Source organism: Ammodytes marinus (genome assembly GCF_949987685.1).
Source record: "Ammodytes marinus genome assembly, chromosome: 6".
Taxonomy (NCBI): domain Eukaryota; kingdom Metazoa; phylum Chordata; class Actinopteri; order Uranoscopiformes; family Ammodytidae; genus Ammodytes; species Ammodytes marinus.
In genome coordinates this window covers 30,546,597-30,572,174 of record NC_137235.1, presented here as the reverse complement: position 1 = coordinate 30,572,174, position 25,578 = coordinate 30,546,597, and the positions used below count along the sequence as shown (strand labels likewise).

General features: G+C 44.9%; 1 protein-coding gene across 1 annotated transcript in view; it reads left to right on the top strand.

The window, feature by feature from the left end:
* pkd1a (polycystic kidney disease 1a) overlaps positions 1 to 25,578 on the top strand; it is an 80,581-nt gene that overhangs the window by 18,166 nt on the left and 36,837 nt on the right. The window contains exons 4-23 of the mRNA XM_080029057.1: positions 1 to 18; positions 5,243 to 5,406; positions 5,766 to 6,019; positions 6,818 to 7,078; positions 7,971 to 8,139; positions 8,825 to 9,002; positions 11,506 to 11,717; positions 12,504 to 12,625; positions 12,729 to 12,879; positions 14,361 to 14,626; positions 15,839 to 16,219; positions 16,711 to 17,193; positions 17,834 to 17,965; positions 18,250 to 18,425; positions 19,311 to 19,441; positions 19,599 to 22,216; positions 23,333 to 23,530; positions 23,635 to 23,934; positions 24,035 to 24,471; positions 24,847 to 24,997. The exon at positions 1 to 18 is cut by the window's left edge and continues 54 nt beyond it. Of these exons, the coding sequence (XP_079885183.1) occupies positions 1 to 18; positions 5,243 to 5,406; positions 5,766 to 6,019; positions 6,818 to 7,078; positions 7,971 to 8,139; positions 8,825 to 9,002; positions 11,506 to 11,717; positions 12,504 to 12,625; positions 12,729 to 12,879; positions 14,361 to 14,626; positions 15,839 to 16,219; positions 16,711 to 17,193; positions 17,834 to 17,965; positions 18,250 to 18,425; positions 19,311 to 19,441; positions 19,599 to 22,216; positions 23,333 to 23,530; positions 23,635 to 23,934; positions 24,035 to 24,471; positions 24,847 to 24,997 (6,802 nt within the window). The remainder of the gene's footprint in view (positions 19 to 5,242; positions 5,407 to 5,765; positions 6,020 to 6,817; positions 7,079 to 7,970; positions 8,140 to 8,824; positions 9,003 to 11,505; positions 11,718 to 12,503; positions 12,626 to 12,728; positions 12,880 to 14,360; positions 14,627 to 15,838; positions 16,220 to 16,710; positions 17,194 to 17,833; positions 17,966 to 18,249; positions 18,426 to 19,310; positions 19,442 to 19,598; positions 22,217 to 23,332; positions 23,531 to 23,634; positions 23,935 to 24,034; positions 24,472 to 24,846; positions 24,998 to 25,578) is intronic.

The window sequence follows — 25,578 nt, the reverse complement described above, 5'->3', positions numbered from 1 at the left end:
GTGCAATTTGACGCAAATGTAAGTAATCGCAAATCATTCTCGCCCAGCTCTTTTTTTTTGTGTCTTGTTTGTCCGGCAAATTTAAAAACAGAAACAAGGATTCAATCGGATGTCATTTGTGCTCATACACACATACACACACACACACACACACACACACACACACACACACACACACGTATAAAAAGCATATGCACACATCTTATGACAGATGCTTAACTAAGCAGCACGTTTACAGTTATATCGCCCACACACAATGGCCCTCATTTATCATTTTTGCGTGGAAACTGGTGCAGATTCTGGCGCAAATACCTCCCTACGCCAGGTATCGCGTGGGATTTATCAAACAGGCGTATCTCGCCAATCTCAGCGTACGCCAGGCCATTATTGATAAATGCGGCGGATGAAAACTAGCGTATCACGCCCCTATATTTTCTCAGTTTAGAGGCCTCGCCCAGAGGTTTTACGACATGGATATGCGCAATACGGCACTTCCCTGAAGTAGAAATTGACAGAATAACAGCGAAAGTAGAAAAAAAAGAGTTTCATTTCGGAGCATTAGCCTACAAGCAGCATCAAAGAACGACAGAAGGCAGCAGTTAGGAAGGAAATAACTGCTGCGGTCAACAGCGTTGGTGTTGACTCAAAATCGCCACTAAAAAAAGCGTGTTGCTGTTCTGAAATGCAACCAAATGGGGGTGCGGGGCTGCGGGCATAATATAAGTGGTGGAGGAGAAAAAGACGCACCAACTGTCCGATAATGGTCCCCATAAAATAAATACAGGTCTGCAGAGATTTGAATGATTAGAATGTATTGGCCCTTTTAGATAGCACTACTCAAAAGGGTTTTAAAAACTAAAAATAACACATTTAGCGTTTTACTGTATGACAGCATGCGCTTGGCACGAGTGGTCAGCCCGGCCGTCAGCTGCACAAGCCGACCCGGCAGCGATCAGCTGTGAGAGCGCCCACCGTCCTGCTCCACCAGCAGATAGGAACAACGTGTCGGTTAACGGTGGAAATAAATCGCTCGCTTTAGCATCAATGACACATTAAAAGAGGAACTAACATCTACAAAGTGCGTCAAATAAATAAAATGTTAAGCTGAATGTTGTGCCATGTATTTTTTTGTATCATAAAGAGCAGTGTGTCTACTACATATTTAATACTTAGGCTAACATTTTGAATGAATGCAGCCCCCGTGCCTCAGTGTCCCCCCAGCTGCTCCAAGACGGAGACAACTGCCCTTTCGCAGTCCCATGCAGCCCTCCTATGGAAGATTTTTGGCCGGTGTGCGCACTATTGAATCAGCTCTCCTACTCAGTTGCACACCATAAGCTGCTCATTTTTAAGTGATTAATAGGCTATCTTTATTTCGGTCTTATTTGCACTGCATTTGTATTATCTTCTAATAATTGTCCAACAAAGTCATCGGCTACCCGTCACAGCCTGCACTGCGAGTCCAAGCTGTTTTCAAATTTGCGTACACGAGCTGAGAGCTGGCGTGGGATTTGAGCGTACCCTACGCTCACGTCTATATTGATAAATGCCGAGATTTGCGTGGAAATGTACGTACACCCATTTTTCTGGTCTACGCAAGATTGATAAATGAGGGCCACTATGAATGAAGCTCTATTTCAGACTCCAGTGGGAGGTAGTGAGTGGTGATTATTCTTCCCCAGGTCTTTAGATGAGAAAAAAAGTTTCTTCTTGTGGTAATAAACAGCAAGACACGGAAATGATTATTTTTCTGGCTGCCTTTCTCACATCCATCTGTTGCTTCACATGTTCCCACTCTTCTCCCCTTATCGCGCTGACATTTCATTTATTTTATTATATTGTCATTACCATTCCAATTGCATTTTCTTTTCCTATAACTTCCCTTTATTCCCCAGGATAATACTTCCTGGTCTTGTTTTTTCTCCCTTCTTATGTCACAGCAGGTAAAGTAGGTTGTAACTGATATCATCAATTACAAGGTCACTAGAGCAGAGCTGTTAGAAGTGTGATTAGTCATTAGTGACACCTGTGCTCTTTAAGCCAAGATGTCCGCCATGTCAAATGTTTGTAAGTAAAGGGTGAAAAGCTAGCTAGCTCTGCTACTTCAATTGTCATTTTTAACTTGACTGTGTGTCTTGTAATATTGGCAGTAAATAATTGACTTTAATTTAGTTAATGTATAGTTAATTATACCTTCCAAAGACAGCTGGCCAATCTCCAGAACTCCTTTGTTATGCTAAATTGAAGGCTTTTTATACAGCTGAGCTCCGACCAACATGTAGCCTACTTGTGGCTAGTGTGCTAGCTAACAAGATAGCCTACAACATTTAAAAAGGTAATTTTGTTTTCACACTTGAAGCAGGAAGTAGCAGTTACGCAAACCGTAAGCTAACTGCTATAACCTTTTGCATTACGTGAGCAAACAAGTGTAGCCTACTGTATATAGCAGAAATGGTGTGTATAGGATAAACTTAAAGCCACTACGAGTAACTTGGTCCCTTGGCGGCCCCTTTGGACAAAAGCGGTAGTATTTTTACGACGCCAGCTGTCGTGAAGCTGTTTTCTAGGTCGTGGTCGACTCATCTGATGATGGTGAAGCAAAGTAAGCTTTGTTTTAGTAGGCTACCGCTCATTCATTTAGGAGTAAACACTGCAGTCTAGTTCGCTCCTGTGAAATTGTGTATACGTTGCTTGGCAACGCCCTCCCGCTCGTCTACCACTCTCCCTTTTAGCTTTTCTTCATTGCATTTTCTTTTTTTTTCTTTGATGGTTCAGCCCCGTTATCAGTCATTATGACGACAAATAACTGTCTCAAACAAGGCTCCCGCTCCCCTTCCCTCACCTGGAGGGATAGGCTTCTCAAATCGCGTTGCAGCGCCACACTGAAATCTGTGACCAATACGGATATGTGACCAAAGAGCCTGCACGCGCGAACCGAAAATCGGACTGTGTGTGCGACCAGACCAAACGCAGTAATAAAAACTATATAAAAACGTCTTTCTTTGCACTGATGGTCTCGTTTGCTGTTAAAGGTAATTTATGATTATCAGAGGAAACATGAGGCTGTTTAAAAGATATTTAAATGTTACTCGCTGCTTTAATGCAAGAGGTGAAATTTGTATGTTTTGTTAAATCTTCAAAAAAAAATTGCACATTAAAGGTGAAGTAAGCGGTTTATTTATATTTTTTATAAGTGTTAAATCGCTCTTTATTCATACAGTAATCACTTACACGATGTGCGCGTTTCATAAAGCCAATCTCTTAGTCAGCTGCTCTGCATGTAATAAGCAATTTAACTTTATGTAGTATCCCAAAATGTTATCCAATCACAAGAGAGAACGCTACAAACCGACACCCGTCTCACTCATGGTCTCACTGCCGGTGCACGCCAGAGCGACACATGGGTGAATGTTTATGCGCCTACAATGGTTTTTATCACACTTATGGATCTGAGATGATGCTAGATAACTTGCTGCTCGAAGACATTGCATTAATGTGGTGACGTAGGGACGAGCGAGGGGACTGCTAACTGCAGTAACTGATCAGGAACCATTCCGCTTTACAGCTCCTTTAAGGACAGCTCAGTACCTTTGTTGAGACAAAGTTATTTGCCAACAAAACAACACAAATAAGTATATGTGACGTCACCTACATTTAGAGTGATGCACATATCTTATTCTACTTGAATATTCTACTCTTATCTGCCCTTGGTAGCAAAGTAGTCAAAGTCAAACCGTAGCCGCTTGGTTGATGACATTTCAGGGTGTATTCACACTGGGAAAGTCCGCTAGTTCACTTGCTTTGGTCCAGACCAAATTGAGTTCTGATTTTTTTTGTTTGGTGTGGTCCACTTTCATATTGCCCCTTTTGCAAGTGGACCAGCATTACGAAGCAAAACCACACGTGATCTGAGGTCATTCATTCATTGGACAGACATTCTGGGGTGGAGAGAAGCAGGAAGCACGAAGTTAAAACTGCGAAAAATACTATTGATATAATATGGGGTTAAAAATAATAAAAAGGCCTACATCTAACCTATAAATAAAGAGGAAAAACATCAAATTATAGTTGTTTCATATGGTTATAATATGTAGCCCTATGTCAATGCCACGTTATGTGGCTTGTAGCCTACGATATGAAACATAATTTTTACTGTATTTTTGGTGCTGGACGCGCGGCTCGCGAGAAGAATAGGCTCAAGCTGACACTCAGCTGATTAAACTGTGTATCAGCTGGGTCGGCGCAGTTCAGCTCCAAACTGACACGGGGACAGTATTGACGGTCCCGTACATGGGAAGCAAAATAAAAACACACACTTCATACAAAGCGCAGCGTGAACCTGTTGGCACTGTGCGGGAGACGCTCCCCTCTCCTGCATCTGATCGCTGAACTCATTCAGCATTTTTACGCGTCCTCTCGATCAAATGTAATATAGCCTATTGTTCTGGGCTCCTGGTCAAACCACAATTTATCGTCCTAACAATGGCGACAACAACACTTTCCCATAATGTGAAGCTGACTGCAATTTATTAAAAAAGAAAAGAAAGAAAAGGCACAGTGCGTCCTGCATTTGGGTCGGATCGAGTTCGGACAAATTCACACCACAAACGAACTGCAGCAGAGTGCGTTTGGAAACGTACCGAGACTACCTCTTCAGCTGGGTCTCGGAGCGTTTGTTTGGTCCGCACCCGAGTGCGATTGCTGTATTCACACCTGTCTGAAAGATGCGCACCGAAGGCAGAAGTGCATCTGAGTTCGTTTCAACCGAACTAAACACGGCATGTGTGAATACACCCTTAATGTTCTAGGCCTGTAGCTGAGATAAGCTATTCACAGGAGAAGAGTCAACATGTTGTGGCAATTTTGCTGTGGCTTGGTGGCAAATACCCTGCGTTCCAAATCACATACTTTTTCATTTTAGTACACTACATACTAAAGTACAGAAGAGTTTTAGACCCACGGGAGAGAAAAAACATAAGGAAGATTTTTTTTTCATTATGTCGAAATGTCAAGAATAAAGACGAACACTCCGAATTGCAATTGGAGTTAATGGGGCATCTAGGTATTTTCAGCATGCTACAATTGACGTGCATGTATTGGGACATCCTATATCTTTTTCTGGCATACTAAATAGTAGGGAAGTACTGGGATTGGAAACGCAGGGATAGTTTCAGGCCATAAGTGTTTGATGTCATGATTCACTGATCCAATCACTTCTTCCTTGTCATGGCCTCCTCCACAGTGACCTGAGCAGTAACCCATTTGAGTGTGACTGTAAGCTGTTCAGGCTGGTCAGCTGGCTGCAGGAGAAAGGGGTGCGGGTTCGACGCCCGGATGCCATGCTCTGTAACCAGCCTCTCGAGCTCCGCCTCCAGCCCCTGCTCAACGTCAGCCTGCTCACCTGTGGTACCAAACAAATACACCCACAATGCACCTAACATGTACATCTCACAGAGCACAAAGCTAAAATAGGCTAATGGCAGTAGGTGAAGGACTCCCTTGAGCTAAATTGAGGGGTCTGGCAAGCTTAACACACAGGGAAAGAAAGACATCAAGCAAGTGCTTTGATGATTATTAAACAGGCCGGCTCATCTACCCAGAAGTCAATTCATGAACATGCCTAACAACAGGGATTTCCTTAAGAGCTGCTTTTTCGGGCTTTATAAACGAAAATCAAAGGCCATAAGATACTATATTATGCATTAATTCGGACATCACATGAATGAGCTGCTGTGATCTCTGAAAGCCTTTCCTTTATTCTACAGGTCTGAACTACGCAGCGTGTCTTGAGGACAGCAGCAGTGGAGGAGGAGGGGAACGGAGCGAGCTTGTTATCTTCTCTTCCTCCACGCCCGGAAACTTCACACGAGAGCAGTGCAACAGCGTGTGCTTTGCCGCATCGCACCGCTACGGGGGCCTGGGGGCGAGGCACGAGTGTCTCTGCAGCACAAACTCAGAGCCCAACTTCATCAGCGAATCCCAGTGTTCGGCTGCCTGTACTAACCCCATTGTCATGAAGGTACGCGGCAAGAAAACGGATGTATGGGAAATGCTTGTGGCAAAAAGAGCAGCAGTCTAATGGGGGACCTCCTTTGATGTATAGCTTCCTTTCGCGTGCTTTGTTCTGTAAACCCAACATTCAGGATTTCCTCTACATCTTCCTTTAACCTACAAACGACTTCCCCCTGTGGCTTGAATGACTTCCCCTGCATCTGTATATTCAGTTTCCTGCCAGACTGCTATACAGAGAGCAGCTCAAGAGAGTTTATTAGGATAAATAAATATGTATTTATTTTACACAGGAGCACTTCACAAGTTCCGCTAAAGCGTTTTTAATTTAAAGTTGCACTATGTAACTTTGGGTGTGTCAGAGAAGTGAACATTTTCTAAGTAATATTCTCATAACTGAATTAACAAACTTTCCTCACCGGAAAATGTGATCCCTGGAACACTGTTTGAAGTTAGAAAGCTACCGTAAAGGGGACTGTTTCACGATTGTAGTGTACAGAAGCAGGGCCCATAGTTTTGATTTACAACCATATTCTAGTCTTACGTTTGGTTCAAGGGTGCCTCAAAATGATTGTATTTTGATTTATGATGATTGAAAATATGTTTTATGAAATAATTGCAGGCTTGTAAAACAAATCCCCCTCCGCTGTAAGTGCATAGATAGTGCACCTTTTAAAAACCACGAAAAGCCAAGTAAAACCACAAGCATCTCTTAACAGTTAAGTTGTATGTTACTGTTCCGTACTTAGTGCATATTAACGCGTAGTAGGCCTATCTTCCTCACGTGTTTTTTTTCCTCTGTGCACAGGAGTGTGGGTGGACCAAGTCTAACGATGTGTTTGCGGTGGACTTCTCGGTCTCTCTGAATCCCCTTCCTCTGCAAAGTGTCCACGCCCGGGTCAACTTCTCCGCCGCCTCCTCCGTCACTCCGGTGACACTGTCCTGGGACTTTGGTGACCGTTCGTGTCGGGTCAACACTACAGGCAGCGGGACCACCACGGCCACTCACAAATACGGACTTCCCGGACGCTACACGGTCAGCTTGATGGCTGAGGCTGGACACAAGCAGGTGAGGGAGAACGACGCATGCATGCTGCAACTCTCAGCTCTTTTAAATCAAGTCTGAAGACTTTTCTGTTTCCATTTTAACCTGCAATTGTATTGTATTTAAATGTTGTATTTCTACTCATTAGCTTTTAAATGTTTTATTTCTATTCATTCGCTTTTCTAATGTGTATTGTGTACTTTAATCTTGCCCCTGTAAAGCACTTTGAATGGCCTTGTGTCTGAATTGTGCTATAGAAATAAACTTGCCTTGCCTTGCATGTGGAATCATTTTTGGATGTAAAATGAAAACAGGGTTTATTTTATTTATTGGTTTATTTCAGTGACATTGCACCCTAATCAACAGTCAGAGTTAAGTGAGCCAGAGTTAGCCGAAAAGTTTACATCTGTTGTTCCCCGGGCCAGATATTCAAAGGCAACCTAAAATCACAGAAATAAAGTGCGTGTGTAAACATAGATTAAAAAACAACAACATGGGGGCGCCCTTAGCTCAGTTGGTAGGGCGTCCCCCCCGGGCCGGGCCCAGCAGCAGACCCGGGTTCGATTCCCGCCCGCGGTCGTTCTCTGCATGTCACTCCCCTCTCTGCCCCATTTCACCTCTGTCTCTTAACACTATCAATAAAGCATGAAAAAAGCCCCCAAAAAAAACAACAAAAACATAGTGACTCGGAAAGATACAGTAACACACAGTAAGAAAACCAATTGACAGACAACAGACAGTAGAATAAGCTGACAATAAAACACAGTGTACATTAAAACATTAAAGGAAAGTGCACAAAACAGTTCGATTAGAACAGGACAAACACATTCACGTTCTTATCTTCAGTTTTTTGAACACCTTTTCAACGTAATGACTGAATTGTGATTTAAGGTATTTTGTCTTTGCGTTTTTTCAGGTGGCTGCACGCGGAGAAGTCACTGTGGCACTTCCTCCCAAGCTGGAGGTGCGCTGTCCCACTCTTGCCGTGGCCAATAGGAGCCTGGAGGTCACGCTCGTGGCTTGGGGCGCCGTTGGACTGGCTGTGGACTGGAAGATCACAAAGGATGGCGTCCAAGTTGCCAAGGGTAAGATACACCACCATGCAAAAAAAAAACAACTGGTAACTGTGGAAGCAACAGGTTTGCCACAGCGCGTTTTGTAAAACTCTTGGAACAGCTGTTGCCAAAAAACAACGACGTGAGACCGATGAGAGTGAACCAAAAAAGACAACGTTTTGGGGCTGTAAAAACAAAACCAAGCAACGAGCTGAAACACACTAGAAATGCCAAATGGAGAACTGACCAATCAGAATACAGCATTTGTCAGCGCTATCACCGTCTAACCCTTGAGACAATGTAGGTCCGGTTTCTACCAGGTGGCAGGCTGTAGCTTAAGAAAGAAAAATACAGAGACAGCACAAGGGCGAATTCAGTTCTATGTTTTAATATCATCATACATTCATAACTCACTCACTGACTTTTTCCTTTTTCACAGTTTTTGTTGCATGTTTTAAAAGCCCTTAACTGTTGGTCAATCTTTTGAAGTGATAGTATAGGCTAACGCTAGCCTAACACGAATCCTGTCTGAAGAGGACTTTGGTAACACCTTCATTTGTAATAATCTGTAAGGAAAGCTTTTATTCATGCAGAAGTCCTGTTCTTTTTTTTAGCAATAAAATAAAAGTCTGTGTCTTTTTCCATGATGTCCAAAGTGGGCCTAGCATAGCAACAATCCGGGAAAATCATGTGAATGTTTCTTGTCCTCTGCCAGCTTACCCTAACTGTCCAAAAGATGGGGTGGACCATGCAGAGTCCTCACACTGTTTCCACATCCTTCCAGGCGAGTTGAGCTGGACCGAAGCACGACAACAGTGTGCAGACCGCGGTGGGAACCTGGCCATAGTCAGGAATGACGCACTACGCAGCCTGCTGGCACCTAAAGTCACACAGTAAGTCTGCCTGTCTGTCTGTCTGTCTGTCTGTCTGTCTGTCTGTCTGTCTGTCTGTCTGTCTGTCTGTCTGTCTGTCTGTCTGTCTGTCTGTCTGTCTGTCTGTCTGTCTGTCTGCATGGGGTGCAGCAGTGGGCTCTCACCCTGCGTTCCAAATCACATACTCTTTGTTTTTACTTCACTACATACGAAAGCACAGAAGAGTTTGAGGGCCACGGGAGAGAAAAAAAAATCAGATGAGGAAGATTTATTTTTCATTATGTCGAGAAATGTCAAGAATAAAGATGAATACTCCAGAATGCTATTAGAGTTAGAGGGGCATCTAGGTATTTTCAGCATACTACAATTTACATGACTGTATTGTATTGTGACACCCTAAATATTTTTCTGGCGTACTATAAAATAAAATAGTAGGGAAGTATGGGTATTGGAACGCAGGGTCAGTGTTTCTCTCTGGAATTTTTCTTTTCTTTTCTACATTTCAGTAAAGTATATCATATATACATAAAACACAAAAAGAGATATGTCACTATTGATACTATCAGTAGAAGGGAACATAGTCAGGTAAACTGGTCAGGTAGGCTACAGAACTGAACCTCTAGCTCTAGACTGCAGCACACAATGCCCCGTCCCTGTTTGCCTGACAAACTTCATTGCTCTCACCATGTTGTGTCCTGTTTACAGCAGTGACAGCCAAAGGAACATTGTGACAGACATCCAAATACTCAAAACAGATGTTGAACATTCAATCACTGACACAATATAAAGTCCATGGTTTGGGTTGGGGGACTGAAAAGTGTGTTTTTCTTCCTTGACCGAATGTGACTCTTTCGGTGTGTGTGTGTGTGTGTGTGTGTGTGTGTGTGTGTGTGACTGTGTGTGAGCATGTGTTGTTGTGACATGCGGCTGTGTTGAAGGCCAGCCCTTTTTGTAATTCATTATTTACCGTTCGTCAATGTCATGCCTTTTTTCTTGTGTTTTTCATTTATTCTCTGGCATCTTATAGCTACAGAAATTCACATTTCCCCCCCGCACAGTATAGTGTGTGTCCAGATGTGAACAGATCTTGATGCCAGGCTTAGCCATGGCAAAGTATCTATACACCATAATAGTAATATATCCGTATGTACTACTGTATTAGTTTGATGCACCGAATATAGACATTAGGTAAAGTAAGCTCTAGGACTTGGGTTTGATGCGGTTCAAAAGGTTTCTGGACTTTTGCTGGTCCTGAGCGCTCCTCCAGTTTTTGGTGTTTAGGTAAGAGAGGGTCACAAAACACACATCTGTAAAAGCACAGCTGCACTGTAACTTTCACACCCTGGGAGGAGGAGTCCACAGTTCATGGTGTGTGCATGTCTGCTTGTGCATTTGTGCGTGTGTGTGTGTGTGTGTGTGTGTGTGTGTGTGTGTGTGTGTGTGTGTGTGTGTGTGTGTGTGTGTGTGTGTGTGTGTGTGTGTGTGTGTGTGTGTGTGTGAGGGTAAAGGCCCTGCCCTCGTATAGACCAAAGTGGACGAGAGAAGAAAAAAACCTGCTGCAGATGGAGCTTATCTCCTCCTCCACTCATGTGTTCCTCCACCCCCTAAGCTTATATAAGGATTCCATTTATTCCGTCCATGTTTTTGGCCACAAAGGCTGTTTTTATTTTTTCTGTCTCCCTCTCTGCTTGTATTTTATAACGCCGACCACCCTTTCAGATGGAGCGACAGGGAAGGGTAATGGCTTTTTCTCAAGGTGAATTTTTGGCAGAAAATGACCGGCAATCTCCCAAGATGTCTAAAGTGATGTTTCTTTAGATAGTGACCATTCCCATCAGAGGACAAAGCATTTTCTTTATCAGCTAACAGCATATGACACGAAGACAAATGGAAGTGGGGGGGAAAATGTGCAGCCCATTGTTGGACTCATGAAGTGAAAACCCAATGTATCTGTCGTACTCACAGGGGAGGGACTAAAACATCTGACTTTGCTTTTGTCAAATCCCATTGTGGTTCAATCAAAGCCTATTTTGCTTCCCCTCTCTGCCCTGCGAAACCGTCTTGTTCAAGGCAAGCTGGCACATGATTCACAGGCATCAATCTCCCTTTTATTGAGACCTTTATTGATTAACGCCTGGAGGTTTGGTAAGGACGTTTGCGTTTGTTCATAGTCACAAGGACATGGGAGAAAGTCATTATTCCCTCTTTTTATCATTCACCCTTGAATTGCATGATTGTTCTTTGAGAGGTTCATGTGAGGTTTTCCCAGGTCTGAGGTTTGGTAAGGTTTCGCCTATGTCTTCCTGCGTACGTTTAAAAGGTGGATTCATGTTGTCAAAATCACTTCTTGTCCAAATCTGTGAATATATCTCCTCACGATGTGCTTCCTGTTTCCGTGCTTTTTGTCAACAGATGTTCTCCAGAATGGTAGACTCTACCTTTTAAGGGACGGATCCTGTTTTCAAAGCTGCCATGTTTCCGGTACTAGCCTTGTCTTACCGGTCTTGTTTTTTTTCTGCCCCAGGGAGCGTGGTGTGTGGCTGGGCTTGAGTGACGTTGACTCTGCAGGTAGGCTGCGCTGGGTGAACGGCTCCGAGGCCCAGGAGGGAGAGGAGGGCCTGTCTCGCTCCCCCACCTCCCACGGAAACAAGTGCGTTTCCCTGGATCAGCGGGGTCAGACCAGTTCACACCCATGCACCACCAAGCGTGCCTATGTCTGCCAGTACGGACCCCAAGGCAAGTTCAATACATTTACACACACACACACACACACACACACACACACACACACTGACGCATGCATGCATATAGATGGAGCCGTTCAAATACCTAGGAAATCATCATCGGGGGAAGAAAAAAAAACACACAGATGTTAATGCAAATGTAATTTCCCTCTAAATCCCTCTGCACCTTTGGGTAAAGAGCAGGGAAATGTCAACCTTCTTCCATATCTATTATGTATGGACTAAGGTGTGACACAATCTAGTGTAGCAAACAGCCTCCTTAATAAATAATCATAAGCACAAGACTCCATGACCCTGAGGCTCCCTGGAGCAATTTTTTAAAATGGGACATAAATACAAATTTGCTCCTTGTAGCAAGAAGCATTCAGAGACTGCCATCCATCATTTAAGCATCATACTTTGGCAAAGCATCCCTAAATATAGCATTACCTTAATAGGGTATTGTTCATAGGGATCTGTCTCTGTTAAGGAATATAGGGTCCCATTTAACTGAAACTGACATTCCAGTTGTCACAGTTGTAAAGTAAGTGCATTTATCTGTCTACGTTTGTGTCAGTGTGCAGTCAGTGTGTGTACACTGTGCTTGAAGTGCTCTCCCTTTAGTGTCTTTAACAGCAGTTGTGTTGCCTTGTGTCCCCCAGGGTTTGTTCTCTCTGACCTCGTCCTCTCTCTCGTTCTCAATTGTTTCGTCGCAATTTACAGTTGCAGTGCAGTGTGGGCTGCAGTTGCTCCATCATTTCTTAAACGTTGCCTCTATTCTGTTTTTCTGTCTCTCCAGTGCGTGTTCCGGATGCATGGATCCACATGGTTGGCCTGGCTGTGTTTCCCTCCCACTACCCTTTGCACCGCGCGCCGTCCGCCGCCCTCCCTGTCCCACAGCCTCCCAGCCTTGCCGTAGAGGTGAGGGGGAATCTCGGGCTTGTTTATCCAAATCGTCTCACACTGTTCTACCTTGAATCTTTTTTACTCAGTTGTTCCATCTTCCCCCCCCCCCCCTGCTCAGGTACTGCTTTTCCCTGCTCTGAGCTTTGTTCAGGCAGGCCGTGTGTCCTCTCTAGAGTTTGTCACTCAGGAGCTCGGCTCTCACATCCACGTACGATTCCAGACCTACAGACCTCACTGTCATTATCCCGGCCTGCACCTGCTGCTACCCAGTGAGTCAAAAACACAAACGCACTATCTCTCTCTCTCTCTCTCTCTCTCTCTCTCTCCCTCTCTCTCTCTCTCTCTCTCTCTCTCTCTCTCACACACACACACACACATTCCTGGTGAGTAAAAGCAGGTGTTGAAAACCAATAAGCCACCTGCGCCACTCAACTCCCATATGAGACAAAAACATCCAAACCGAGGGGGCGCTCTTAGCTCAGTTGGTAAGGCGTCCCCCCCCCCCGGGGGGGGGACGCCTTAGAATGGCCCAGCAGCACACCCGGGTTCGATTCCAGCCCGCGGTCGTTCTCTGTATGTCACTCCCCTCTCTGCCCCATTTCATCTCTGTTTCTCTCCACTGTCAATAAAGTATAAAAATGCCAAAAAAAATATCTTTAAGAAAAAAACATCCGAACAGACACACACGCGCGCGCACACACACACACACACACACACACACGCACGCACACACACACACACACACACACACACACACACACACACACACAGTTTTTATAGAAAAAGTTTGAATAGAGACAGAAAGAAATCACGACAAAACAAGGTCATTTCTCCCTCAGAGATTTTCCTGTCCAGACACGCGACACGTAGCTGCAACAATGGCATGGCACAAGTAACCAACACATAGAGATGCTTTCTGTGTCTTTCTGGACTTTTCCACCGGGACGTAGCAGGCAGCAGCCAAGGCGTGCAATAGACAAGAGGAGCAGACAGCGGATGATGCACACCAAAAGATGTGAAAATCCCCAAATCCCCAGAGAGGAGAGTGGCTCGTTAAAGACACAAGGGCCAACGGGTCCCGTAAAAAACTTTCATCTGGATCTAGTGAATGCAGCCGCTGGGAAGGACACAGTGGAGATACCGAGCGAATGAAACTTAGATGATTAATAACACATAAAGCACGTTTGCTCTACCCACGCTGAGAGGTGGATATAAGGCCGGGCACGTTAATGATGTTGCAGCTACTTTTTTCATTCAGATTCAACAAGTGTGCGCTTCCCGGCTCTTTTAAAAGAGAGATACTTGTTTGATTTGATCCCTCTGATTGAATTATTCATTTCTTTTTTAACTGCGGCTTTGCTCCATTATGCATGTTAGATGTAAAGTGTGGCAAATCCACATGGACAAATCAGCTTCAGATATTCACTAGTACTTTGTGTGTGTATTCCCTATACAGCCTTTTGTTATTGAACCTTAATAATGAATGATAATATATGAATAGAATTGATCTAGTCAAATACTTTTTCAGTGAAAATTCAAGGTTATCTTGTAACTATAGTTTCAGATTCAACTTGGACACAGGCCTTCAAGACATACGGTCAGCTTGTATGATGCATTCTTTGCTATGTATTAAATAGTAAGAAGATTCAGGTGAAAATAAGCTAGTTAGTTCAAGGGAATAAGAGAAAGTGATTTTTGCAATATGCTCAAACTCAAACTTATTGACACAAGATAACGTTGTTTGTTGCAGGCTGTGGCGGTCCAGCGTGTTCTTCCGTGGCCGTTTGTGTCCCTAATGTCACCGGGAGTAGCAGTGATCCGCCATCTTGCCATCGACTGGAGCAGTGGTGTCCCTTCCAGCGCCGATGCCTGCCCCTCTCTAGCCCCTGCCATCCATCTTCCTGTCCTAACTGCACCCAGTCTCACCGCCTGCCCCCTGGGGCGCTGAGGCCCCGCTACACCCTCCAGGACGAGGTGGTGTTCACTCTACCAGCAGGGCCGGCTGCGCACATACTGGTGAGAGCAGGGTTTACTTTCACCTTCCTAAAGCTACTCGGGTCAGAGAGAGAGAGAGCTTCCAGTGTTTTAGCTTTCAATATGAAATCAGCAGAGCCCAGAGCAAATAGTTGTTGACTGCCAGCTTCAATTTGAGGGTGTTAAGACAGTTAAGAGATTGCAGCTGTTGGACAAGGCCTGCCATTTCCCGGCAACAACAGAGGGCAGATTAAGAGTTGACTCTAAAATGAAAACACTTTCTATTTGCAGAGTTGGTAATGTGCAATGTAACTTTTGTTAATCTGACTTTGAGCAGTTTTTTCCTATAACATAAACGTGGACTCAGTCATTCTTGAGAACGCCTGTTGTCGAAATCAGTGAATATCTCCCATAGTCAGATAGTATATAAAATGGATGTAGCATCCAGGCTGACCTCAGTTAATTCAACTGCATCCAATCGTGCACGTCGCCATCTTGTCAGATTGTTACTCCGCCTCATTCCTCTCACCGAAAAAGGGCATTGATGTGATGGAGATACGCCCATCTAGCTAACGTATACCTCCAAGGCTAAGTGAGGGTCAGCGGGAGGCTAGCTGTCACTCGAGGCCACGCCCCTAATTATTCATATATTTTAACCTACAATAGTTTTAAAACTAGCGTGATCCAAAAGAATTCACCCCGCTCACTGTTGTCATGGAGATATGACCTAAACATACAGGCTAGAATGTTTTTTTGGGCCAGGCCGTAAATAGGTTTAATAATGCTGTGAAAACGGCCTATTTAACAAGAGAATCAATAAGAAATTGCTCTGTTTTGGTACCACCTCTTAGTGGCCACTCGGTGAACACATTTTTTTTGTCACTTCTGCATTGGATGCTGGTAGAGTTCGCTGTGGTTGGGGCTTGGTATCTCCTCACCGTCCACTGTCACCTCTAGTGTGTGTGTGCTGAAAAAACAATCCTGTTTTAACAATCAGCCTAGGCTCTGTAAACATTTATGGTGACAAAGGCGGCTTGCAACATGCCCATTTACAGAGCCTAGGCTATGTACTACTAACACAGGATTTTTTTCCGGCACATACACACACATACTCACATACATACAGTACAAGACAGAGAGCACATTGTGGGGAGATAGTCACTGAAAAAAAAGTGATTTGGACAACAATGCATACTGCAGAATGGCTGACTCCACCTTTAACTTTCCCTCTCCTGATCCCTTGTTTCTCCCCAGGTACAAGAGCACTTGGAGGACCTGCTGGTTTCCCGTGGTGATGTCATAGCCCTGCAGCACGATGCTGGACCCGCCTCCCTTCTCCGCTGCCAATCCTCCCCGCTCTCACCGTGGCGACAACCTGTTTTAGCCCTCAACCAATCAGAGTGGTTCCACATCAATGACAGCAGACAGTCAGCAGACTCCTCGGCTGACCACGACACTGTCTACCTGCCTGACCCGGAGCTGGACCTGGTGGCTCTGGTGGAGGATGGTGAGGGAGGCTGGCTGGAGGAAGTGGACTGCCCCATCAGAGTGCTCTATTTGGGACACAGTGAGACTCAGCTGCAGGGAGCACAGCTGTCTGCCGGTCTACCCCAGCCCGGACTCTACAACCTGCTGGTAAGACAATCAAAGCTCTATGTCATATCCCAGCATGCATCTGCCAAATTTCGACATAGAAAAATACATACAAATAATATAAAAAGGACAAGAGCATGCTGTATAAATGATCTGTTAGTTTATAGTCTATTTTTGTCATTTATTGGTAATTATGTTGTTTTAAAGATGGAGTCAGCGGCTCTGGACAATGCTTGTTGTCAAAATCACTTATTGTCAAAATCAGTGAATATCTCCTCCTCCCGATCTGCTACCTTTCCGTACTGTGTGTGCGATGGGAAAGAAATCAAGTGTTAATACACATCCTGGGCTCTGTAAACTGCTATTTAAACAAAGCATACGTACAATGTTTTTTATTTTTTTTGGCACACGTGAGGAGATATTCACTGATTTTGACAAAAAGTGATTTCGAAAACAAGCATTCTCCAAAATTCGCAAACTCCACCTTTAACTAGATATTAAGTTTAAAAAAAGTTTTATTTGATAAAATCCAGGTGTCTTCAGCTGAGCCATCATACCCAGCCTCAGCGTCATGCCCGCTGCGAGTGGTGCCTCCTCTGGGCTTGACCATTCTCCACCCGTCTCCCGGGAACGGCACCATCTACCTGCAGCCCAACGACACCCGGCTGCTGCTCCGTGTCCAGTCTCGCTACGTCACCACGGCGTCTCTGCACGGCAGTAATGGCAGTGTGACCTTCAAGCCCAACTGTCCCCCAGAGTTCTCCTGGAGCCCGGCGCTCTGTCGGCCCGGGCCTAGCTCAGGGTCCGGGGTGGAGTTGGCCGAGCCCAGCCAGTACGTAGTGCTGAACCTAAGCCTGGGGACAGAGCAGCAGACCAGCCCAGTGCAGGTGGAGCTGGAGGCCCATAACAATGTGACGGAGGCCAGCCTGACTGTGGCCATCCAGCTGGAGGAGCCGCTCAGAGGGCTGGTGGTGCAGCCTCACCCTGCACACAGAGTGCTGATGGAGTCAGTCGTGGTGAGTGTTAGGAGAAAAATCTGACCATACGCTGTATTAAACAAGCAGAGTATTTATTCAAACAATAGTCGCTCCGGAGGATCACTACGGACTGCTCGCACACAGTCTGACAGTCAAAGTTGCACATATACTTAAGGCATTTCTTCAAAGATACAACAGGAGATAAGAGAGCAGCAGTATGATTTGTTAGAAGGTGTCAAGAGACAAGAGGTCAGGATGTCTCCGGGCCGGCTGGATTGCACAGCAGGGGATGTCTGGAAGCAGACGATTAATATGGTGTTGCTTGCATTTAATATGCATAGAGGAGCTGTGTGGGCTTGGACACAGGAAATAGAAAAGGGTGTTACCTGCATTACAAGGTCATAAGGAAGAACTAGTGGCTCTTGATTATGCAGGAGAAATACAGGAAAGACCATTTCTCATCACACTTCTCTATTATAATCATTTTTGATAATAATAATAAGATACTGGAAGAAAAATGAAAACATAAAAATGTCTCATCACATGATGTGTTTGTGCTCATTGACTTCACTGGTAGTTACATTAAGAGTTCATATCTGAAATAGATGTTATGCATAGTGCGCAGGGCTTTTTCATCATGTCTGTATGTAAATATGTATGCTTTGTGTGTGTGTTTTAGAGCTACACAGCAACAGTGCTTGAAGGCTCCAATCCCACATTTAAATGGACAGTGGACGACAAGCCCTACTTCACCTATTACAACACTGTCCTCAATGTCATCTACCAGCACCCCGCCGTCTACAAGCTCACAGTGAGTTTTCTGTCACGTGTTCGAATCTTTTTGGATAAAATGTATTTTCATACTGCGGATCTGTCCTTTCCCTTTGTAAAATGTATTCTGAATGTTCACTGTTTTCATTTAAATCCACGTGACGGGTTTGTTTTTGATATGTCAATGTCAAGGATTTGAAAATGACTCTTAAGTTTGGATTAATGTATAGTCTAGGCTAAGGTACCACTGATGGGACACCAGACTGCATCTCTTTACCAGCTGTCCTCGTCTTACTTGTGTTACTCGTGTGGCATCTCTTCCAGGTGACGGCCATGAATCATGTAAGCACCCTCACGGAGCATTTCAACGTGACCGTGGACCGGCTGCAGCCCATGGCCAACCTGACAGTGAAGGGGGTGCCAGACGTGGTCCCTCAGGGCTCCACACAGACTCTAACCACCTCGGTGATCGTGGACATGAATGTGGCTGCCACCTTTCGGTATGAACACGGATGGATGGATGGATGGATGGATGGATGGATGGATGGATGGATGGATGGATGGATGGATGGATGGATGGATGGATAGATAGATAGATAGATAGATAGATAGATAGATAGATAGATAGATAGATAGATAGATAGATAGATAGATAGATAGATAGATAGATAGATAGATAGATAGATAGATAGATAGATAGATAGATAGATAGATAGATAGATAGATAGATAGATAGATAGATAGATTATCTTTGGTGGTGGTTTTCAAAAGTAAACAAAAAGCTGTCTCTTTTGTCTCCTCTTTCTGTTTTTTTTCTTATTTTTCTCTACACAGAGCATCTGTTTGTGTTTGACTGCTCCTTTCTTCTCCTCTGTCTATCACTCCGTCTTTGTCCTAGCTCCTTGCTCTGTTTTTTCGTCTTCCTGTGTGAACCATAATAGCACTGCAGCCCGTCATACCATGCAGAGCCTTGGATTTATAACCATGTGGTTAGAGCAGATTGCTGACAAGAATTTTCCCTACTGCTCGGCTGTTTCCCCTGCACTTTTTTCTCCTTTCTTCCTTTTTCCTCCACCCTTTCTCTCTCACTCTTTTTTTTCTCCCTCCCTCTTTCACATTCCCACCCTCCCAGAATGTGGCACACTCTTCCACTTAGTTTCCCTCCACTCACCATTCTCAAGTCCAGAGAGGTTTTTCTGGGTTTTGAGTTTCCACTTCTCCTCGGCCGAACCCTCTATTGCCTCGTCAGAGAATATTCCCAAATGTGCAGCTAGTGACTGTGAGTGTGTGTGTCTGGAAACAGTTATCAGTGCATCTATTCATCTAAGTTCCAGGTTTATTTCTTCTTCTTTTAACGGTTTTATATTCTCTCTGTTACTTTCTAGATGGTCTTTTGGTGATGGCGGATATGAGGAGTTTGAATTCAAGCCTCCGTACAATGCCTCACTCCTCTGCCCAGATTTGCCTAATCAGGTCCTCCTAAGCAACAATGTCACCTATATCTACTCCCAGCCAGGTAAGACCCCATCAGCAGGATCACACACGTCTTGCCAAAACAGCTTAGTTTTATTATTGGCAAGGTTAAAATCTTTCATGCAGCTGAGTAGATCATGACATAAGGCTAATGCCACCTCTTTTTCCTTCCTCTCACTTTCTTCCCTTTTTCGGTACAGGAATATACACAGCGCTGGTGTCTGTGTCTAATCGTTATGAGAACATCAGTCAAAGCATCAACATGAGCGTCTACAGCATCCTCACCCATGTGGACATACAAACAGAGCCACGACTCCTCCTCACTCGTAAATCAGCTGATTTTGAGGCTCACCCTTTGCCCTCACCCTATGGCATTCACTATGACTGGGACTTCGGAGATGGTTCCCCCCCACTGCAAGGTCGGCGCGTGGCACACACCTACGCACAGAGCGGCGTCTTTAATGTCTGTGTGTCTGTAAACAACACCATCAGTTCTAGGCAGGTCTGTGCAGGTGTGTTTGTGTATGAGGAGATTGAAGTTTTAACCGCAGAGAGCTCCTCTCCCACAGAGCTCCACAGCCCTTCTATCGTACGGGCACGACTCGCTTCAGGGAATAACATCACTTGGACATTCTCCATGGGTGATGGGGACATCTACACAACATCTGAACCTCAGGTGTCACACAGATATATCCAGCCGGGCAACTACACAGTGAATGTGACTGCCGCAAATGCTGTGAGCTCTGGCTGGACAATACTAACAGTGCAGGTTTTCGTCTTCGGACTTGTGAGGTTGGAGCCATCTGGGTGTGTCCAAGAACGGACCCCCATCAACTTCCAGGCCTGGGTGTCCGGTAACGCGTCGGCTTATCTTTATGAATGGAGCTTCGGGGACGGAAGCCCCAACCAGACACACCACGGTGACCCTACAGTCTCACACACCTACTGGACACACGGGAACTACAACCTCTCTTTGCTTCTTTCCAACGGGGTAAACAAGGCCACCAAGGCCAACTTCAGCTTGGTATGTGTGCAGCCAGCTTTAACCAACATCAGCCTTGCTCTTACGAAATCACACTACATTGTCGAGGAGGAGATCAAGTTCCTGGCCAAAGCCGAGCCAGAATTTAACTACAGCTATCAGTGGGACTTTGGTGGAGAGGAAGACCCTGTGATTGTCCGGGGTACTGGAAATATGACAACGTTTAAAAGCCCAGGTCATTACATAGTGACACTCACTGTCTTCAATAACATCAGCACACTAAACACCAGTGTTGTGTTTGAGGTTCTGACGCCCATAGGACCAATTGTAATTCAACATAATGGCACCAAGTATAATAACCTGACCCTTAGAGCACCATATGCTTTCACAACATCTTCCATCGCTTCCAATGTCACTTATATGTGGAACTTTGGAGATGGAAATGTGTTTGAGGGCCAGAATATCCGCCACACCTACAACAGCTCCGGGAAATACAATATCACACTGACAGCGTCCAACACAGTCAGCAGGAACCACACTGCTTTACCTGTTGCTGTCCTTGCACCGATCTTTGGTTTGACCGTCAACGCCAGCCTGGTTAATGTCCCTCTCAATGCCTCTGTCCACTTTGAAGCCCAAATGGAGGAGGGGGATGACGTCCGCTTCTCTTGGATTGTGTGCGACCACTGCACCGCGATCCAAGGGACCCATACCATGTACTACACGTTCCGCTCCGTTGGGCCTTTCAACATCACCGCGACAGCGGAGAACAACGTATCAATGGCACAGGCCAGCATCTTCCTGTTTGTGCAGCGTGAACTGGAGGGCCTGCAGATCTTAGCCGAGGAGGAGATCGGAGGAGGTGGAGTCATGGGGTTGGACGGTTGCTGCTTTGCTACAAACCGCGTTCTCCACCTCCAAGCGGGGTTGAAGGAAGGGACCAACATGACGTTCACTTGGAACCTCGTCAGACAGAAAGACCCCATCAGCTCCATTTTCAATGTAAGCGGCAAGACAGTGGAAGTGAATTTCTCCACAGCCGGCCCATGTGACATCTTTCTCCAGGCGGCCAACCTCCTGGGACAGCTGTCCATCAACAGAACCATCCACTTCCTGCAACCAGCCAGAGAGGTCACCATGCAAATCAGCGACAACCCAGTCGCAGTGTCTGCTCCGACTAACTTGACTGTATTGACTTCTGAAGGCTCGGCCCTGCAGTACCGCTGGGCTGTGAATGGGGATGTACTGCAGTGGACCGAGCCCTGGAAGACCCACTCCTTCCTCAGTCCTGGTGTAAAGCGGGTTACCGTGGAGGTATTCAATGAAGTTAGCTTAGAGACCGTGTCAGGGATTGTCAATGTCCAGGAAGTCATTCATGGGCTAAGTTTCACAGCTTCTAATGTGACAGACCACGTCTACGTAGCAACAGGCGTCAATGTCTCGCTCCAGGGGGGCGTCTTGACAGGAACCAATGTGACGTATACATGGCTGATGGAAGGCAGAACTGAGACAGGAAATAGAACTTCTCTGATTTTCCAGGATCCAAAAACAGCCATCGTCACTCTGAATGCCACCAATGATATCAGCGGGCAAGTGTTTTTAAGAGAGTTCTTTGTCCAGGACAAGATTCAAGGGTTGGAGCTGAGGGCAAGTAAGAAGATTGCAGCCGTCGGTGAGAAAGTGGAGTTCACCATTGTCATGGTAGCGGGCTCCAATGTCAATCTCAGCCTCAACATCAGCGTAAATGCCACTTTGTACCCTCAACCCAATACAACCTACGTCCACATATTCAGCAGGGTGGAGACGTACATGGTGAATCTCACTGCGCAAAATAAGGTAAAGTCAAAGGAGATTGATAATATACATTATGAGGTCATTTTATATATGTGGTTTGGCTGGTCAGATTTCCCTGCTATGATGATTAGATAAGATTCAAACATCAAAAACAGCCAGCACACAGAGTATTATCACCTGAAACTAAGGTTGCGTTCCGAATCGCATACTTTCTACTATATAGTATGTAGAAAAAAGATTTAGGATGTCCCGATTCTTGTGGCCAGATTTAGGATGGTTAGAAGTACCCGGATGTCCTACTTCATGCGGCCAAGATTGTTAGTTTTGAAAACTGCATCCTATTTGGCCGATTCTGACCCACAATCCAGTGCACACGTGAAGTGACGTCACATCGACGAAGCCTCCTTATGAAAACAAACGGGGATGCGACGGATATAAAAGCAAGAGGCAAGATCAAGGCGCAATGTTATGATGAAATAAGAGAGTAAAGTATGTCCCAATAGTATGCCTACTGCATCCTAACTAGATTCTTTTTATCGTCGGATGTAGTATGTAGAATAGAAAAAAGAAAGAGTATGCGATTCGGAACGCAACCTTAATCTTTGGCAACAATAATTTTCGTCAAATGTACAAATTGTCATCTCATTTCAGAACTATAACTTGTACAGATTTTGGTACAAGATATTGACATTATGTGCGCTCCGATGGCGTAGTGGGTAGAGCGTGTATCATGTAGGCTCACTTCTTGTCGCAGTGGTCGGAGGTTCGAATCTGACCCATGGACCCTTAATGCATGTCATCCCCCCTGTCTCTCCCCATTCCCACTTTGTGCTCTCTGATCTTGGCCTGTCACATAAAGGTTCAAATATATCTTTAAAAAAAGATATTGACATTAATGTTCATTTTACCTTGAGCAGAACTTAACTTAAAATTGGTGTAATAACATATGCTATCAGTAAAAGTTTGAAGATGAATCACGGCGAAAAGAAAAAAAAAGCCAGTGGCTTTAAGCAGAAATTAGGAAAGAATTCTACATTCTAAATGTAATCATTAGTATGTTTTTTTCTAGGCATAAACTCTGATGTCAAAGCCAGAAAGATAATTCAATCGAAATAATACAGCGCACATATTTTCACGTGTTGCAATATGACATTCCAGGTGACTTTCAAGAGGCGGAACATCCAGGTGGAGGTGATGGAGCCGGTGGATGGCCTTTCCATCCTGGGAAGCTGCGCGGCGATCCCTGTGGGTGTGAAGAGACGCTTTGTGGCCAAGATCTCCAAGGGCAAACCTGTCCATTTCCTCTGGACTTTTGACCAGCACCGAGGAAGCAAGACATCACATATGGGCAAAGAGGTCAGATCACCTTAATAGTTAGTCTTGATATTTATAACATTAACATTGCATTATTAAGCTGCACACAGATGCTGATGTGTCTCAATGAATCCCCACTACTGCAGGTGTACTACACGCCAGAAGAAGCAGGTTTACTGATCGTCCATCTGAAGGCTCTTAACGCACTTCACGAGCAGAACATCATCAAGCACATCCTGGTACAGAACCTGCTGACGACCGCCATCCTGAACGCGACGCCTCGGGACACTTTTATCAATAAGACGGTGACGCTGAGAGCCACTGTCGCCCCCACGTCTAACTCCGTGGAGTGCTTGTGGGACTTTGGTGATGGCTCTACTCCAGTTCACACCAACAACACAACTGTGGGTTACCAATACAGACGCCCAGGACACTACCGGGTCCAAGTATGTTTCTTTGATCAAGTTTATTCCATATAGTATATATTTATTCAAATATTTTCTGATCTACGGAATTTCACCAGCTTGCTTTTTTTCTCCCTGTCAGGTAAACTGCAGTAACCTGGTGAGCTGGGTGTTGGCCCATGTGGAGGTAAACATCAGTGTGTTAGAGTGTGAGGAGCCAGAAGTGCAGGTGATTCAAGCCCCCCGCTTGGCCATCTGGCGCTCACAGTCCGCTCTGGTGGAGGCCAGTGTGGACCTGAAAGGCTGCCTACGCTACGGAGCGCAGTACCTCTGGCAGATACACTCCACACCCTCCTGTGATTTGGACAAAGACCACAGTATACCCTCCGGGGTGTCCACTCAGGCTCTGCACGTCCCAGTCATTCACCTGCCAATGGAGGTGGATGTGCGGCGGCTCCAGCTGTCGTTGCCTAAAATGGCTCTGGCAGCAAGGAACTACACCTTGGTGTTTTCTCTGTCATATGAAGGTGTTCCGCTACGGAAGGCTGCCTGTCTGCAACTCAGTGTCATGGCTGCAAGGTCAGTAGAGAAACAAAAATCTCTATTAATTGTGTCCATTGTAGTCACTTTGAATTATTGGTCTATCTAGGTTCATGGTGGAAAAAAAAGTCCATAGAGCCTTCTCATACCACTCCTGCAGCATCATCAATGTATCTGTTGTTGATGCTAAAGCTCACTATGTCCCTAACACCTGTTTTAGATATATGTTGGATATGGGTCAATTCTATCATTTCAGTCTGGAGAAGCATATCAACCAAAGAAGCATAATTCCCGCTAAACTGTTTTGATCTGTGATCCAATAAGTTCAACTGTAATTTCGGGTTAACTAGTTGAATTTGGAATTTGAAGTGATTTTCTTTTTATCAAGTTAATTTGAAGCCTTTCTCTGAGCAGGCTGGTGCCCATCATAGAAGGGGGCACCTACAGGGTGTGGCCCAGAACCAAGGACCTGCAGCTCAGTGCTGAACCGTCCTACGACCCCAACATGGACCGTGACAGCCAGTCACTACTCCACTACAACTGGGAGTGTCTAAACACTTCGAAGGTAAGGGCAGGCATGAATCATCAGTTCTCTTCACATACAGCCGTGGAAAAAAATGAAGAGATCACTCCAAATGTTCAGTGTCTCTTGTTTTACTATTTATAGGCATATGTTTGAGTAGAATGAACATTTTGGTTTTATTTTATAAACTACTGACAACATTTCTACCAAATTCACGATGAAAATATTGTCATTAAGCGCATTTCCATGAAGTAATGTAGAGATGAAGATTGAAGAAAAATCCAGACTGGTCTCTTAATTTTTTCCCGCGGCTGTATATACTGTATATTATTACTACAAAATAGTTGGATGAAGCCTTTTCTGATGCTTTACTCCAGCAACAACTGTCAAACTCTGAAACATATTTCCACTCACATGAATCTATAATGTGGATTGTTTGGTTCTTTTTAGAGATGTGCATTCAGTGTGTACATTATGATAGATCCTGTTATTGTTGATCCTGGTTAATCCCTATATTAGCAGTTGGTAGTCTTTTATATATGTTTTACCCTATGAGATGAATATTTATTGATGTGTTTCTATTGTCGCAGCAGCAGCAAAGTACATTGAAGTGTTTGAAAAGA